General features: G+C 43.4%; 1 protein-coding gene across 4 annotated transcripts in view; it reads left to right on the top strand.

Moving 5' to 3' along the window:
* dscama (Down syndrome cell adhesion molecule a) overlaps nt 1-16,911 on the top strand; it is a 109,627-nt gene that overhangs the window by 55,619 nt on the left and 37,097 nt on the right. For all 4 annotated transcript variants that reach the window (XM_063013689.1, XM_063013690.1, XM_063013687.1 and 1 more), the window contains exons 9-10: nt 25-144; nt 1,047-1,226. In XM_063013689.1, the coding sequence (XP_062869759.1) occupies nt 25-144; nt 1,047-1,226 (300 nt within the window). The remainder of the gene's footprint in view (nt 1-24; nt 145-1,046; nt 1,227-16,911) is intronic.

The raw sequence follows: 16,911 nt of genomic DNA, 5'->3' as shown, positions 1-16,911 counted from the left end.
TAATCCTATATTTTCCATCTGCAGTTCCACCAAAATTCACTGTCCAACCTAAAGACCAGGATGGAATTTATGGGAAAGCTGTGATCCTCAACTGTTCTGCTGATGGAGAACCTCGGCCAACCATAGAGTGGAAATACTCTAAGGGTAAAGAACTTCTTTTTATCCAAGCAGAAGTGATGTTCTTCCTTTCTGGTTCATTACCATTAGAATGCAGATAGAGATGTTTGATTACGGAATCCATTCCGATTCAATCCAAAACACTTTTTGATGGGTGTTAGTGGCATTTTTAGAAAGGGTTTGGGTTGTTATTTTAAAGGTTTTTCATGTGGCAATCATGTCCTAGACCACTGCTTAATTTGTGCATGCCTTGATCTTAAATCCCCTTTAACTGAAGCGACACTAATACTTTTCTTTATTTACAAAATACATAATAAATAACATTTTATACATATCCAATTACCTTCATTGCACTGTCAGCACAAGTCTGTAGAGCTTCCGATCAGGTTGCTGGAATCGACTCTGGTAGTGTAATAGACTGCTGTGCCAGCCAGAGAATCATACTGGCTTGCTAATTATCTAGCTATATATTTTGTTGACTAGCTGGACTGCAACTACAGTCAAAAGTTAAACCTATTAAACAGTACATGGAACAGTGGTCAGTAAGAAAACCCAAACTGTGACCCTATGCTCAGAGGTAAAATGCTGAGAGGTCAAATGTAATCCAATAACTACAAAAAGCTTTAAATCGCTGAGGGCTTAGTGGCTTACGTGCAGGATTGAAGTCCTTGCTACTGAGCTAATGAGGCAGGTTGCTGTATGTGTATTTTTGACCCAGTGTATTATCAGAAAACCCACAATAAACTAATAAAGGACTTTAAATTATTATTTTTTGATTGAAGAAAGAAGTCTGTATTTTATTCACAGTCAATAAAAAGACTTAAGATCCCAAGATTGCCATGACATGTATACCAGACCTTTAAACAAGTGGGCTTTGGGGGGTCACTTAAGCATGTTTATTTTACTGAAGTCTTGAAACCTTCCTACAGGTGCTGGTGTGCCTCAGTTTCACCCCATCGCTCTGAATTCGGGGTACAGAGTCCAGCTGCTAAGCAATGGCTCTCTGCTAATAAAGCACGTGCTAGAGGAGGATGCTGGGTACTACCTGTGCAAGGTCAGCAACGACGTGGGAGCCGACGTCAGCAAGTCCATGTACCTCAACGTCAAAAGTAAGATATCTGGATTTGTTTGTTCGTTAACTGCAACTGAGTGTTAATGACATGGCTCAGGGACCTAACATTGGCAACTTGGTGATTGTATGGCTTGAACCAAAAACCATCTGATCACTTGTTTAGTAACATAACCACTGAGCTAAATTACTGAATTAAATCCACTGTGACTCCAAAAAAGAGAGATAAATACACTATACTCCAACTATTCCTCCACTACTTCCGATACCCCATCAGACAAGCTAATTATGTCTGTAGAGCTTCTGACCAGGCTGCTGGCATCGGTTCTGGTGGTGTAATAGACTGCTGTGCCAGCCAAGCACCCTCCAAACTACATTTCAATACTTATATCGCAACAGTGTCCACTTGCAGCACAATTGCAGTCTGGGAGACCCTAGACTTAAGACCTTGGATTTAAGATAATGTAATTTGTACAGTAGATGTACTTTGCAGACATATTGGCTTGCTAATTATCTAGCTCACTAGCTACTTTGTTAACTAGCTGGATTGCAAAAGGTAAATTGGCACACTGTGTTCCCTTGTGTTGCCAAACCCACCATAATCCTGACCAGGATGAACTGCAGGATGAATTAACAGTCAGGTTAATTGGAGCTACTAAAATTGCCCTAAGTGTGAGTGTGTATAAATGTGTGTGTGTCTGCCCGGTGATGGACTGGCAATCTGTCCAGGTTGTTGCCTGGACACACTGCTACCCTGGCCAGGATAAACCAATAGTAAAACCAAAAACAAATATATGAATGAATGGCTTTGGAATTTAATATGGAAAATGGTATGGAATAATGGTTGGGAAGCACCAGTTGCAGACTGTTGCTGTGGAGCTTCTGCCTCAATGCAGCTTTTCAAAGCAATTGAACGAGCGTATGCTCGGTGTGTGCGCATGTGTGTACATGCATGCATGAGTGTGTGCCGAGTCTGTGCACTCAGTCGCCAATGATTTATCTCCCCTCCATTAAGCCTTGAACAGAAGCAGAGGCCATCATGTGGAAAAAGCCAGCTTAGAGAAAGAACTGATATTTGTGTATGTGTGTGTGTATGTGGGGAGGGCTGTGTCTTTTACTATTTAATAATTGAATAAATTATTTATGTACTCACCCATTTATAAGTGACCATTTTATCCTTACATCGGGTTTAATCCTCGTCTCCAGTCACTATGTGTGTAAGTTATTTTTGTGTCCACCTCCCAACATGCAGAAGGTAAATTGGCTTACATGATTAAATCTGGCAGCTGTAGTTCAAAGTGCATTTAATAATGTTTTAATGAACATGTCCCAAAAAAAGCAAGAACAATACATATTTAAGGTAGAATTGAGGTAGTTATTGACGTTTATTGATCATAAGGAAATTTTAGGGAATTTGCTTGCTGTATTTTACAGATGGTGAATTTGCTCCCCCAACACAAATGTCCAACTTTCTCAGGCGTAGAGAGAAGCAGAAACTATGGGTTTGTTCGAAAACCTAGTGAGCTCTCTACATAGACAGGATTTTACGTCATCCTACGCACTCTCCCGAGAAGACGGCTGTTCGAATTCTTAGATACCTTAAAATGCTGCCTAGTATAGTACCTTAAACTTGAACGGTATTTTGCCTGAATAACGAGGGAGCATCAAATGCTGCCTTAGCGGTGAAGGCAATCCCAGCATTCAGTGCGGCACAACTTTTCTCACAAAACAAATACAAATATGGTGAATGAATTCAGAGCAACAAACTGAGTTATTTTCAAACGTAAATAAATATCCTTTCTGTGCAGAGTTTGCATGTTCTCCACTGTCTACGTACATGCAATTTATTGGAAACAACATTATACGTAGCTTCTGCACCCCAAGCAGAGCACAACGTGGACAGAATCAAGTCATTTTTGCTCTGTTCTATTAGCAGGTTTTGCACTATAGCTTGTGCACATCTGTATTGTATGCACTATTTTAATAACAGTTTGATATTATTTGATATTATCATGATGGCTTAGTGGGTAGCATTAACGTCTCACAGCAAGAAGGTCCTGGGTTTGATTCCCAGGTAGAACGATCTGGGTCCCTTCTGTGTGGAATTTGCATGTTCTCCCTGTGTCTGTGTGGGTTTTCTCTGGGAGCTCCGGTTTCCTCCTATAGTCCAAAGACATGCAGTCAGGTTAATTAGATATACAAAATTTGCCCTATTTGTGAATGTGTTTGCCCTGTGATGGACCTGTCTGAGGTGTTTCTTACCTTTCCTGACCAGCATAAAGTGGTGCTAAAACAGACAATTAATAAATATATGTTTAAGCAAATAAAAGTATAAGACCAGTAGTACAACCATTATGTTTAGTGTTCCATTCTATCACATTTCTCAACAAACCTGTGATCCATGTCATTATTATAGCAGTTCCGGTGCTGTGTGGACGGACTGTGATGTGGTGGCAGAATTAGCCCTGTGATGACACTTGGTGATGTAAATCCTGTCTGATGGGGGGTTTGTTGAGGGAGCGGAGCGTTCTGTGCCAATCCTCCTCTAATATTAGAGAGGCTTATTCTCCCAGCACAGCTCTTATCACACCACACCAGCAGCTTCCCTACAATGTGTTTGTGTGTGTGTGTTTGTGTGTGTGTTTGTGTGCCAAATGCAATTTCCCCTTTATTCATATTTCTTCCCTTTGCCCTCTATTTTGCTCTATGAAGATGACTTTGAATTTGATTATTAGAAAACAGTCCAAGCTTGAGGTAACAAAGGTGTGAATACTGTTAAAATCTCAATATTTATTTAGTGTTTAATGTTACTAAATCGTTGATTTATTTTTATCTGACTTATTTGTGTGTCATCTGAGAAAATTACATATTAAAAATGCACAATGTGGCTGAAATTACACGGATCAGGCATAACATTATGATCACCTCCTTGTTTCTACACTCACTGCCCATTTTATCAGCTCCACTTACAATATAGAAGCACTTTAAAGTCCTACAATTACTGACTGTAGTCCATTTATTACTCTACATACCTTTTTAGCCTGCTTTCACCCTGTTCTTCAATGGTCAGGACCACCACAGAGCAGGTATTATTTAGGTGGTGGATCACTCTCAGCACTGCAGTGACACTGACATGGTGGTGGTGTGTTAGTGTGTGTTGTGCTGGTATGAGTGGATCAGACACAGCAATGCTTATGGAGTTTTTAAATACTGTGTCCACTCACTGTCCACTCTATTAGACACTTCTACCTAGTTGGTCCACCTTGTAGATGTAAAGTCAGAGACGATTGCTCATCTATTGCTGCTGTTTGAGTTGGTCATCTTCTAAACCATCATCAGTGGTCACAGGAAGCTGCCAATGGAGCGCTTTTGGCTGGATATTTTTGGTTGGTGGACTATTCTCAGTCCAGCAGTAAAAACTCCAGCAGCATTGCTGTGTCTGATCCACTCATACCAGCACAACACACACTAACACACGACCACCATGTCAGTGTCACTGCAGTGCTGAGAATGATCCACCGTCCAAATAATACCTGCTCTGTAGTGGTCCTGGGAGAGTCCTGACCATTGAAGAACAGGGTGAAAGCAGGCTAAAAAAAGTATGTAGAGAAACAGAAACAGTCAGTAATTGTAGAACAACAAAGTGCTTCTATATGGTAAGTGGAGCTGATAAAATGGACAGTGAGTGTAGAAACAAGGAGGTGGTTTTAATGTTATGGCTGATCGGTGTATGTATACACCCATGCTAATTATTGCATTTAGATGTGTTAGCCACACCCATTTCTAATAGGTATATAAATAAATCTATTATATAACATAAATTATATACTTTACCAGTTTCATCAAGGCCTGTTTCTTTTTCACTATGATTTGCCCCATGCACAAAACAAGGTAAAAAATAAAGACACAGTTTTACGATATTGGTGTGGATGAACTCCAGCAGTCTGCACAGAGCCCTGACCTCAACTCCACTGAATAACCTTGGGATGAATTGGAATGTCGATTGCAAGGCATGACAATTTGTAAGTTAAAGGGCATACAATGTCAAACAGTGGCCCTCAAAATCTGCATGAATGTCTTAAAATAAAAGTCTTTACTGCTTTGAATCATACATTGTATAATCATACATATACTACATCTCCCACAATGCATGTCGATTCTCGACCCACAAAGTGACTGCATCACACATCCCACCACTAGATTGCAGTGTTTCCACATGTACCCGTGTACCCGTATCACAGCTTATTTGGAAGCTAGGGTCAAAGCACAGGGTCAGTCATTGTATGGTGCCCCTGGAGCTGAGAGGGTTAAGGGCCTTGCTCAAGGGCCCAACAGTGGCTGCATAGCAGAACTTAGATTTGAACTCTCAACCTTTAAGTTGATAGCCCAAAGCCCTACCCACTAGGCTCCCACTGACCCATTTTTGTTATTTTTGTTCAGTGGATGAGGATGATGTTTGATATGGTGTTTCAGGCTATTTAACAATATGTTAAGGCAGTGGTCCCCAACCACCAGGGCTATTTATTATCGGCCGCACAGAAAGAATGAATAATTAGAGATCGCTAGAAAAGCAGTTATTGTCTTATTGTCACCCCTAGGTGGGAGCAGTGAAAACATCGTTTGTGAGCAATATTATTAAATAATAATAAATCCTTCCTTCCCTGCCGGTCCGTGAAATTATATCTTATATGGAACCGGTCCGTGGTGCAAAAAAGGTTGGGAAACGCTGTGTTAAGGAGTAGTTACATTTATACAGTCAATACAGGTACAAACGGCCCTTTGAGGGCAACCATGATGCTGATGTGGCCCTCTGTGAAAATGAGTTTGACACCCATGGTTTACAGTCCATGTTGAGTCTGGAAGGTTCTCTCTGTGTCTGTGTATTTTTCTGGGCACTCTGGTATCCTCCCACCCCCCAATAACCTCCCATGAGGTGGGTTCTGTCCTTTAAATTGCCCATAGGTGTGAGTAAGTATTCTGACCTTGTGACATGTTCCTAGGACAGACTCTGGATTTACTGTAATCTTAACCAGGATGATGATTGACCACAGTTTTGTTGGTTGAATGTTTAGTTGTCCTGTACGTCCAGGGTTTTCAGATCATTTAGACCTGCACTCCAACATTGTTTTGTTTTGTTTGCATCCACATGTGCCCGACAGGTTGAAAAATCCAGCTCCATGAGATCGATCAGACTAAGAGATAGTGTAACGTACTGTGAGTGTATCCACGTGCCATGTTGGCAGGGTTGCCGCGGGTCCCTAAGGTGCCATGCTGTTGTTTTGATTCTCTGAGCCCTCGCCGCTGTAACCTGAACCTCCCAGTGAGAGCAGACCTGCGGCTCGGCTCAGATCACCGTGTGTTTACTCTATATGAGGCCCTCGTTAAGAGCTATGCTAACACTCGACTTGTTCAGGCTTGCTAATTCTTAGCGGTAAAGACAGGACAGTCTTTTAGAGCAAAAACTACAGAATATAAAGAGTATAAAGATTAAAATCAACCTAAGATGTTTCCTAAGATGCAATATAGGCAGTGGCATAACTAGGAGCTCATGGGCACCAGTGCAAAAAAAAAATTTGGGCCCACTCAACAAATTTCATATATAATATAATAATATAATAATAACGACCTGAAGAGTGCAGCCAGTGGGGGGCAGTGTGGTGGGGGGTTAAATCCATGTCGTGAAGGGCCCCCTCCCGCCATGGGCCCCAGTGCACCTGCCCCCCGTGCCCCCCAGTAGTTATGCCCCTGAATACAGGCTAAGCTGCATTTTGCAGGTTTTCAAAAGTCAGCACAGGAATCTGTACCTTAAAGCTGAAAGCATCTAGCTTATTTAATATGCTTGATTTTATACACCTGTTAGTACAGTGTGTGGCTAAAACAACTGAACTCAAGTGATTATGAAGGGTGTCCACATATTTTCGGCCATAAAATATGGATATATACTTATACCCTGTCTGGATCCGGTGCCAGATTAAATAAGCTTACACTATTAGCGTGTAACAATAAAACCACCCTTTAAATCACTTAGTTACCCATCGCATTATGGAAATGCTGGAGTAAATTGTGCTGCTAATGGTGATTTTCTCAATGAAGTAGCTTTCAAGTCTAGCACTTCTCTGCTTAATCTGCTTGAACGTTCTAGCATCCTGCTTTACATTGCTCTGTAAACACAACCATCCCAGACACATCTGCCAGCAATCATTGTTTATGAGAGTCACTTAGGTCCAATTAGAGAAATTGCCGCTATTACGGGAGCCTCATAAAACTGAAACATTTGCATAATGGAGCAGCAGCTGATCGCTGGAGTCGCTTCTTCATACATTAGAATATACTGTATGGGATTTATACTGTATTTTGTGCTATGCAATATATTTGTTTTTTTATTAGATTTAAAACATTATTATATCTCAGTTTCATTTCAAATACATGAAGTTTGACCAGGAACTTGGTCAGTCATTGTCCTAAATGCCACATACATTACAGTGGCAAAAGGGCTGGGCGATATGGATCAAAAATAATATCTCGATATTTTTTCGCTGAACGGCGATATACGATATATATCTCAATATTTTTTTAGCCCATAAGTTAATAACAAAAAGACACTTCTGAGACAAAGCTACATGTTCCAAATTTTTTACAGGCACTTTTATTAAAATTCATGCTGGGGAAGCTTCACACAAGAACTATTTTTACTTAAAAAAAAAAAAAGAGCTATTCTAAGAAAAAGAAAGTTGTTTCTAAGGCATCTCCTGTCGTGTAATGTAAACGTTTTTTCAAAAATCCACCCACGTTTTCTCAACAGTTGAGGGAATTTTTGGCTAGATTGTTGGGAATGGTTGGGTAAATTGTTGAGGGAACATTTGGGGGAATTGTTGAGGGAACATTTGGGTGAATTGTTGAGGGAACATTTGGGTGGATTGTTGAAAACCCAAACGTTTTCTCAACGATCCACCAAACCATTACCTCAACAATTCACCCAACCATTCCCAACAATCTAACCAAACTTCTCTCAACGTTCCCCCCTCACGTTCCCCCAACGTTTCCCCACGAGCGTTCCCCCAACGTTCCCCCACGAACGTTCCCCCACGAACGTTCCCCCAACGTTCCTTCACGAACATTCCCTCAACGTTCCCCCACAAACGTTCCCCCAACGTTCCTTCACGAACATTCCCTCAACGTTCCCCCACGAACGTTCCCCCAACGTTCCTTCACGAACGTTCCCTCAACGTTCCTTCACGAACGTTCCCCCAACGTTCCTTCACGAACGTTCCCCCAACGTTTCCCCACGAACCATCCCTCAACGTTCCTTAACGAACGTTCCCTCAACGTTCCCCCACGAACGTTCCCCCAAGAACGTTCCCCCAACGTTTCTTCATCAACGTTCCTTCAACGTTCCCCCACGAACGTTCCCCCAAGAACGTTCCCCCAACGTTTCTTCATCAACGTTCCTTCAACGTTCCCCCACGAACGTTCCCCCAACGTTTCCCCACGAACCATCCCTCAACGTTCCTTCACGAACGTTCCCCCAACGTTTCCCCACGAACCATCCCTCAACGTTCCTTAACGAACGTTCCCTCAACGTTCCCCCACGAACGTTCCCCCAAGAACGTTCCCCCAAGAACGTTCCCCCAACGTTTCTTCATCAACGTTCCCTCAACGTTCCCCCACGAACGTTCCCTCAACGTTCCCCCACGAATGTTCCCCCAAGAACGTTCCCCCAACGTTCCTTCACGAACGTTCCCTCAACGTTTCCCCACGAACGTTCCCTCAACGTTCCTTAACGAACGTTCCCCCAACGTTTCCCCACGAACGTTCCCCCAACGTTCCTTCACGAACGTTCCCTCAACGTTTCCCCACGAACGTTCCCTCAACGTTCCTTAACGAACGTTCCCCCAACGTTCCTTCACGAACGTTCCCTCAACGTTTCCCCACGAACGTTCCCTCAACGTTCCTTCACGAACGTTCCCTCAACGTTTCCCCACGAACGTTCCCCCAACGTTCCTTCACGAACGTTCCCTCAACGTTTCCCCACGAACGTTCCCTCAACGTTTCCCCACGAACGTTCTCCCAACGTTCTTCCACAAACGTTCCCCCAACGTTCCTTCACGAACGTTTCCCCAACGTTCCTTCACGAACGTTCCTTCACGAACGTTCCCCCAACGTTTCCCCACGAACGTTCCCCCAACGTTCCTTCACGAACGTTCCCCCAACGTTTCACCACGAACGTTCCCCCAACGTTCCTTCACGAACGTTCCCTCAACGTTTCCCCACGAACGTTCCCTCAACGTTCCTTCACGAACGTTCCCTCAACGTTCCCCCACGAACGTTCTCCCAACGTTCCTCCACGAACGTTCCCCCACGAACGTTCCCCCAACGTTCCTTCACGAACGTTCCCTCAACGTTTCCCCACGAACAATCCCTCAACGTTCCTTCACGAACGTTCCCCCACGAACGTTCCCCCTACGTTCCTTCACGAACGTTCCCTCAACGTTTCCCCACGAACGTTCCCTCAACGTTTCCCCACGAACGTTCTCCCAACGTTCCTCCACAAACGTTCCCCCAACGTTCCTTCACGAACGTTTCCCCAACGTTCCTTCACGAACGTTTCCCCAACGTTCCTTCACGAACGTTCCTTCACGAACGTTCCCCCAATGTTTCCCCACGAACGTTCCCTCAACGTTCCCCCCCCGAACGTTCCACCAAAGTTCCTTCACGAACGTTCCCTCAACGTTCCCCCACGAACGTTCCCCCAACATTCCCCCCGAACGTTCCCCCCGAAAATCCAGCTAAACACAGATATATGTGGAGCTTTCAGAGTGAATTTGACGGTTATTCCACACAAATGCAGATTCATCTCATCTCTTGTGATGGCATTTTACCGCACTGCTCAAGCCAAGCGCTGAACAAAACGGCAGTCGCACACGTCAAGTTTAAGGGTAAAATTCAAGCTGCTCAGGTGGCGCAGTGGTAAAATACGTTAGCACACCAGAGCTGGGTTTTCGAATACATCGTATCGAATCTCAGCTCTGCCACCCGGCTGGGCAGCTGCATGACCCACGATTGGCTGTTGTTCATAGGGTAAGGGGCAAGCCGGATCATGGGTCCTCATGACTGGTACGATTGCGACCCCTGCTGGCTGATTGATGGCGCCTGCACAGGGCTGAGGAACAATGCAGATCAGGGTGTGGCTCTCCATGCACAGTGCTGATGGGTATATATGAACTTGACTTGTACAGGTGAAAAATGCAGTCTGTGCTGAGCACGTGTCGGAGGGGGAGTGTGTCAGGTGAGATGCGTCCTCAGTCAGCGGTGGAGGGTTGAATCAGTGGAGGATGCAATCAGGGTAATTCGACACGACTAGATTAGGAGAGAAGCCACCTTAGCCACCTAGCCACCCCATGGACACAGCACAATAGTGAAGTTTTTGCTTTGGAATTGTGGGTAGTGTAGTATTTCATTGGTACTACATTGTGACCGAACGTGACTGAATTCTTCATCAAAAGCTGTCCAAAACTGTTAATAACTAAGTAGTGGCATGTCAGGTGTAATATTGCCTCACTGACCTATAATGCTTCCTCCAAAAATCATATACACACAGGGTCATAAACATCATTAACCTAATTAAAATCATGATTGACCCACTAAATGTAAAATATCAAAAACAGTGAAATGATTCCCAACGAATCTTCGAGTCATAAACACTGAGTCAAATTTGCAGAGTCATTTGGTTTACAATGAATGAACAGAAACGTTCAGGCTTTATCTTGGCCGCATTTCGCCAACAATACGAACATGAGCGGCGGCTGCTGTGCGCCTCTAGAAATCAATCCTGCATGTTTGTTCTATTCTCGTTCTCCATTGACAGCCCCCCGTAAGAGCCGGGGGAGAGAGGGAGGGAGAGGAAGGCCGGCCTGGAGCTGGTTGGCATGGTAACATGTCCAGGTGAAAGGGGGATGCGGGCGGAGGAGGGGAGCACGGCTCACGGGGGAGATGAAGGAGAAAAACAGAAAGAATTCCCTAAAGATGGAATAGTAGACAGAGAGCGCAAACTCCCTCTTGTGCTTCTTCTGTAGTGCTGGATCCAAAAGGTCCAAGTCTGCTACTGAGAACTCATTTTCTTCTAGTTCTGCCAGCCTAATCATTTGCATAGTTCAGTGGTTCTTAACCTTGGAGTCCAGACCACACACTGGGTCACTGAACATGCAAAGGGGGGTCACAGTAATTATTTTTAATTATTTTTATTTATTTATTTATTTTTTATTTTTTTACAAAATCATTAGTATGAAGTTCTGAACAGATAATTTCTGGACAGGTAAGCCACCACAGTGCAAAATAGCCCATAGAGTGAGGGTGGGGTTGTGGGGGGGTTGCAAAAAATGTTGACCTTTACCCGATGTTCAGACGGGCAGCGATGCGGCACGGCAAAGCAAACAGCTTGTCATTCATTCTCAATTAGAAAAAGAATGACAGCCAATGATTTCTGATGAAAAGAGGCGATGCGAACATTGAATACATGAAGTGGGTGGAGTCAGTGATGTGAAAAAGTTGAGCAAAGTTTAACATTATGTAAATTAGAAGCAAGGCAATGTGGCAATTACACAATTATTTTAAAATAATGAAAAATAAGTAAATAAAACTTGTGCACCTAATTTACAGCCAAGTGAAATAAAACGTTATAAAATAAAACATACATTAGTTGCATCGTGTTCATAAAATATTCTAGGAGTGCCAATAATTGTGTTGTGTTTATTGTTAAAATGTGTTAAAAAAAAAAAGGAATAACGGTGCTGCAGCCAGAAATGACACTAACCTGCCACCGCTGGGATCCAGGGTTCAAATCCAGGGGAATAAAGGGGGTTGATGTGGCATTTTGTCTATGGTGTTACTGCATTGGATAACTGGACCCACCATAACCCTGACCAAGATAAATCAGTGGTAAAAACAAAAATGAATTAGGCTCTATGTAGATTTTCAGCTGGAGATTTCCGGCGACAAGGGGCAGCACGAACGTTGGTGGCACAAAGTGGGTAAAATTAGGAGTGATTACCACTGTGACACTGTTTTTTGTTCTTAAACAATAGTTCCTACAAGAGAAACTGATTGTTGTGGCGTCAAACCTTTATAAATAGACATCAGCGGTCGCAAAGAACAAACAGTTTTCTAGTCATATTGACTGAACAGACAGTGTTAGACTATGCAGGGATGAAATTTATAGAAAAGCAATTTCCTTCCAGATTGATTCCATTTTCCAAGCAGGAACACGTCTGATTTATGGTAAAAACAAGGTGGGATTGAATCTGATTTGTGGTATCTGATTTGTAGTGAAAATGTTAAACCATGGTAACCAAACAGCCACAGGCTTGTGATGAAGTTTCTGGTGCGACACAGGTTGATGAGTGACCAGCGATTCGGATGACAAGAGGCTAAAAATCACTACCGGTCTGATCGTAGGGTTAAAATCGGGTCACTCACCAAAAAAAGTCTGAAAAACCCTGACATAGTTCTATTCCATTAATTGGACACTAGAAGCGAGTGTTTTTTTTTTTTTTATCTATTAGATTTACCAGTTGTAGGACTGCTTGTCAGAACTGGTCAATCCTAATGCAGAATGGCAGAAATAATTGTAGCTGAAGTGGCAGAATGTGAAGAAGGGTAGGGGGCAGGGATGGAGCCTGTTGTTACTTAGATTGGTGGGATTAATGGGGGCTTGCTTGTCTGAATTTTTGCCGTATACCACCACCTAGTGCACAAATGTTTTAAAAGACTGCTGTGACTGCTTGGCAGGTCGATGCACATATGCTGTCCGCTCTGCTTCTGCAAGTGTTTTGTGACTGTCAGCTAAAAGGCATGGTCTTTTTACCCATCTATACCAGTACATAAACTGTAGTACTGTTCATCGGTACTGATGAAGCAGGCATGACCCTATACCTGTGAGTCACAGTGAAGCAGGCATGACCCTATATCTGTCAGTCAGTGAAGCAGGTCTGGCCCTAAACCTACGAGTCACAGTGAAGCGGGTCTGGTCCTATACCTATGAGTCACAGTGAAGCAGGTCTGGCGCTATACCTATCAGTCACAGTAAAGCAGGTCTGGCCCTGTACCTGTAAGTGTCAGTGAGGCAGGTCTGGCCCTAAACCTGTGAGTCATAGTGAAGCATGTCTGGCCCTATACCAGTCAGTACTGATGAAGCAGGTCTGGCCCTATACCTATCAACACAGTGAAGCAGGTCTGGCCCTATACTTGTCAGTCACAGTGAAGCAGGTATATCCCTATACCAGTTAGTACTGATGAAGCAGGTGTCACCCTATTCCTGTCAGTCACAGTGAAACAGGTGTATCCCTAAACCAGTCAGTAATGGTGGAGCAGGCGTGACCCTACACCTTGTATAATTTGGTAATCCTTATGAGGAAAGCTTGGCCTCTGTACCCATGAGTAAAGAGGGTGTGGTTTCTATATGTCAGTATTACTTAGGGGGCTGTGCCCTCTCCACCTGCCAACCTCAGAGTTAAGAGTTGTTGCCTCTAGCTGTCAACTTTAATGAACAGGGCTTGATCTCTCAATTCTCAAATCTAGCAGTGCACTGCCCTCAATATACATACAATATACTTAATCACATGGTATGTTTTAGTTGTGCTGTGATATACGTTGGCATGTTAACATACAGTGTATCACAAAAGTGAGTACACCCCTCACATTTCTGCAAATATTTTATTATATCTTTTCATGGGACAACACTATAGAAATAAAACTTGGATATAACTTAGAGTAGTCAGTGTACAACTTGTATAGCAGTGTAGATTTACTGTCTTCTGAAAATAACTCAACACACAGCCATTAATGTCTAAATGGCTGGCAACATAAGTGAGTACACCCCACAGTGAACATGTCCAAATTGTGCCCAAAGTGTCAATATTTTGTGTGACCACCATTATTATCCAGCACTGCCTTAACCCTCCTGGGCATGGAATTCACCAGAGCTGCACAGGTTGCTACTGGAATCCTCTTCCACTCCTCCATGATGACATCACGGAGCTGGTGGATGTTAGACACCTTGAACTCCTCCACCTTCCACTTGAGGATGCGCCACAGGTGCTCAATTGGGTTTAGTCCATCACCTTTACCTTCAGCTTCCTCAGCAAGGCAGTTGTCATCTTGGAGGTTGTGTTTGGGGTCGTTATCCTGTTGGAAAACTGCCATGAGGCCCAGTTTTCGAAGGGAGGGGATCAGGCTCTGTTTCAGAATGTCACAGTACATGTTGGAATTCATGTTTCCCTCAATGAACTGCAGCTCCCCAGTGCCAGCAACACTCATGCAGCCCAAGACCATGATGTTACCACCACCATGCTTGACTGTAGGCAAGATACAGTTGTCTTGGTACTTCTCACCAGGGCGCCGCCACACATGCTGGACACCATCTGAGCCAAACAAGTTTATCTTGGTCTCGTCAGACCACAGGGCATTCCAGTAATCCATGTTCTTGGACTGCTTGTTTTCAGCAAACTGTTTGCGGGCTTTCTTGTGCGTCAGCTTCCTTCTGGGATGACGACCATGCAGACCGAGTTGATGCAGTGTGCGGCGTATGGTCTGAGCACTGACAGGCTGACCTCCCACGTCTTCAACCTCTGCAGCAATGCTGGCAGCACTCATGTGTCTATTTTTTAAAGCCAACCTCTGGATATGACGCCGAACACGTGGACTCAACTTCTTTGGTCGACCCTGGCGAAGCCTGTTCCGAGTGGAACCTGTCCTGGAAAACCGCTGTATGACCTTGGCCACCATGCTGTAGCTCAGTTTCAGGGTGTTAGCAATCTTCTTATAGCCCAGGCCATCTTTGTGGAGAGCAACAATTCTATTTCTTACATCCTCAGAGAGTTCTTTGCCATGAGGTGCCATGTTGAATATCCAGTGGCCAGTATGAGAGAATTGTACCCAAAACACCAAATTTAACAGCCCTGCTCCCCATTTACACCTGGGACCTTGACACATGACACCAGGGAGGGACAACGACACATTTGGGCACAATTTGGACATGTTCACTGTGGGGTGTACTCACTTATGTTGCCAGCTATTTAGACATTAATGGCTGTGTGTTGAGTTATTTTCAGAAGACAGTAAATCTACACTGCTATACAAGCTGTACACTGACTACTCTAAGTTATATCCAAGTTTCATGTCTATAGTGTTGTCCCATGAAAAGATATAATAAAATATTTGCAGATATGTGAGGGGTGTACTCACTTTTGTGATACACTGTACATGTCTTAACAGTAACATTAAGTACCCAAAAAAGCTTGGATCTAATGCTGTTGTTTATCATGTCTGCCTATTGCTAAGCCTTGTGTAAGTAAATTACACAAATGGTTTCCATCTGTTAAGCAATATATTCCCTGCACTTCGGTTTCATCACAACAGGTCAATACTTTAATTAGACCCAGTCTCAGTGCCTTAAGGACAAAGCATTTAAATTTTAAGTCTATTTGCAGTCTATATGTTAATCATTACTAAAGCGGCAACATTGCAAATGCCTGAATGTATAATAAGTAAATCAGACACACAATTAACAAGGCAAATGATAAACAATATAAACATCTGATTTACAGCTGTGTTCATGCAATACAATGTATATCAACACCTTCCAAGTGTAATCTGCCACTCCTATTATACACAGACAAGGCATAACATTATGACCACTGACAGGTGAAGTGAATAACACTGATTATCTCTTCATCACGGCACCTGTTAGTGGGTGGATATATTAGGCAGCAAGTGAACATTTAATCCTCAAAGTTGATGTGTTAGAAGCAGACAAATGGGCAAGCATCAAAAGCGTCAAGAATGGGCATGTGAGCATCGGAACTGGACCACAGAGCAATGGAAGAATGGTCTGGTCTGATGACTCACGTGTGCGTCGCTTACCTGGGGAACACATGGCACCAGGATGCACTATGGGAAGAATGCAAGCCGGCGGAGGCAGGTGTGATGCTTTGGTCAATGTTCTGCTGAGTAACCTTGGGTCCTGCCATCCATGTGGGTGTTACTTTGACACGTACCATCTACCTAAGCATTGTTGCAGACCATGTACACCCTTTCATGGAAACGGTATTCCCTGATGGCTGTGGCCTCTTTCAGCAGGATAATGTGCTCTGCCACAAAGCAAAAATGCTTCAGGAATGGTTTGAGGAGCACAAGAACAAATTTGAGGTGTTGACTTGGCCTCCCAATATAAACTGAAACATACTTTAGTTACGCTATAATCAGAAAATATGCTAGGAGTGCCAATAATTGTGTGGTTTATTGTTAAAATAAAAAAAATCCTAATAAAAATAGATGTAATTAATTAATAAATATAAAAGCTTTCCTGAGGACTGCTTCAGGTGCTTCAGTCTGAAATTACACTAGCTGCTACCGCTGGGATTCAGAGTTCAAATCCCCCGGGGTGTCCTGTCCAGGGTGTGTTACTGCATTGCGCCCAGTGATTCCAGGAAAACTGGGCCCACTATAACCCAGACCAGGATAAAGCGGTGGTAAAAATACAAATGAATTGAAAAGCTTTCTCATATTATCAGTAAAGAAGTTTCAGAACGTGGCTGCATGATGCCTCTGAATAATAAGTGGATGTTAAATCTACGCCACAGATGTTGAGTGCCTTTACAAAATAATCAGATAAGTGTAAAAAATCTGATTACAGCAATGATCTGGTCAACAAGGTTACGTGCACTTAGTAA

The sequence above is a fragment of the Trichomycterus rosablanca genome, chromosome 18 (assembly GCF_030014385.1).
Source record: "Trichomycterus rosablanca isolate fTriRos1 chromosome 18, fTriRos1.hap1, whole genome shotgun sequence".
Lineage (NCBI taxonomy): Eukaryota > Metazoa > Chordata > Actinopteri > Siluriformes > Trichomycteridae > Trichomycterus > Trichomycterus rosablanca.
The sequence above is the reverse complement of the archived record's forward strand: the minus strand, read 5'-3'. Positions and strand labels throughout refer to the sequence as shown.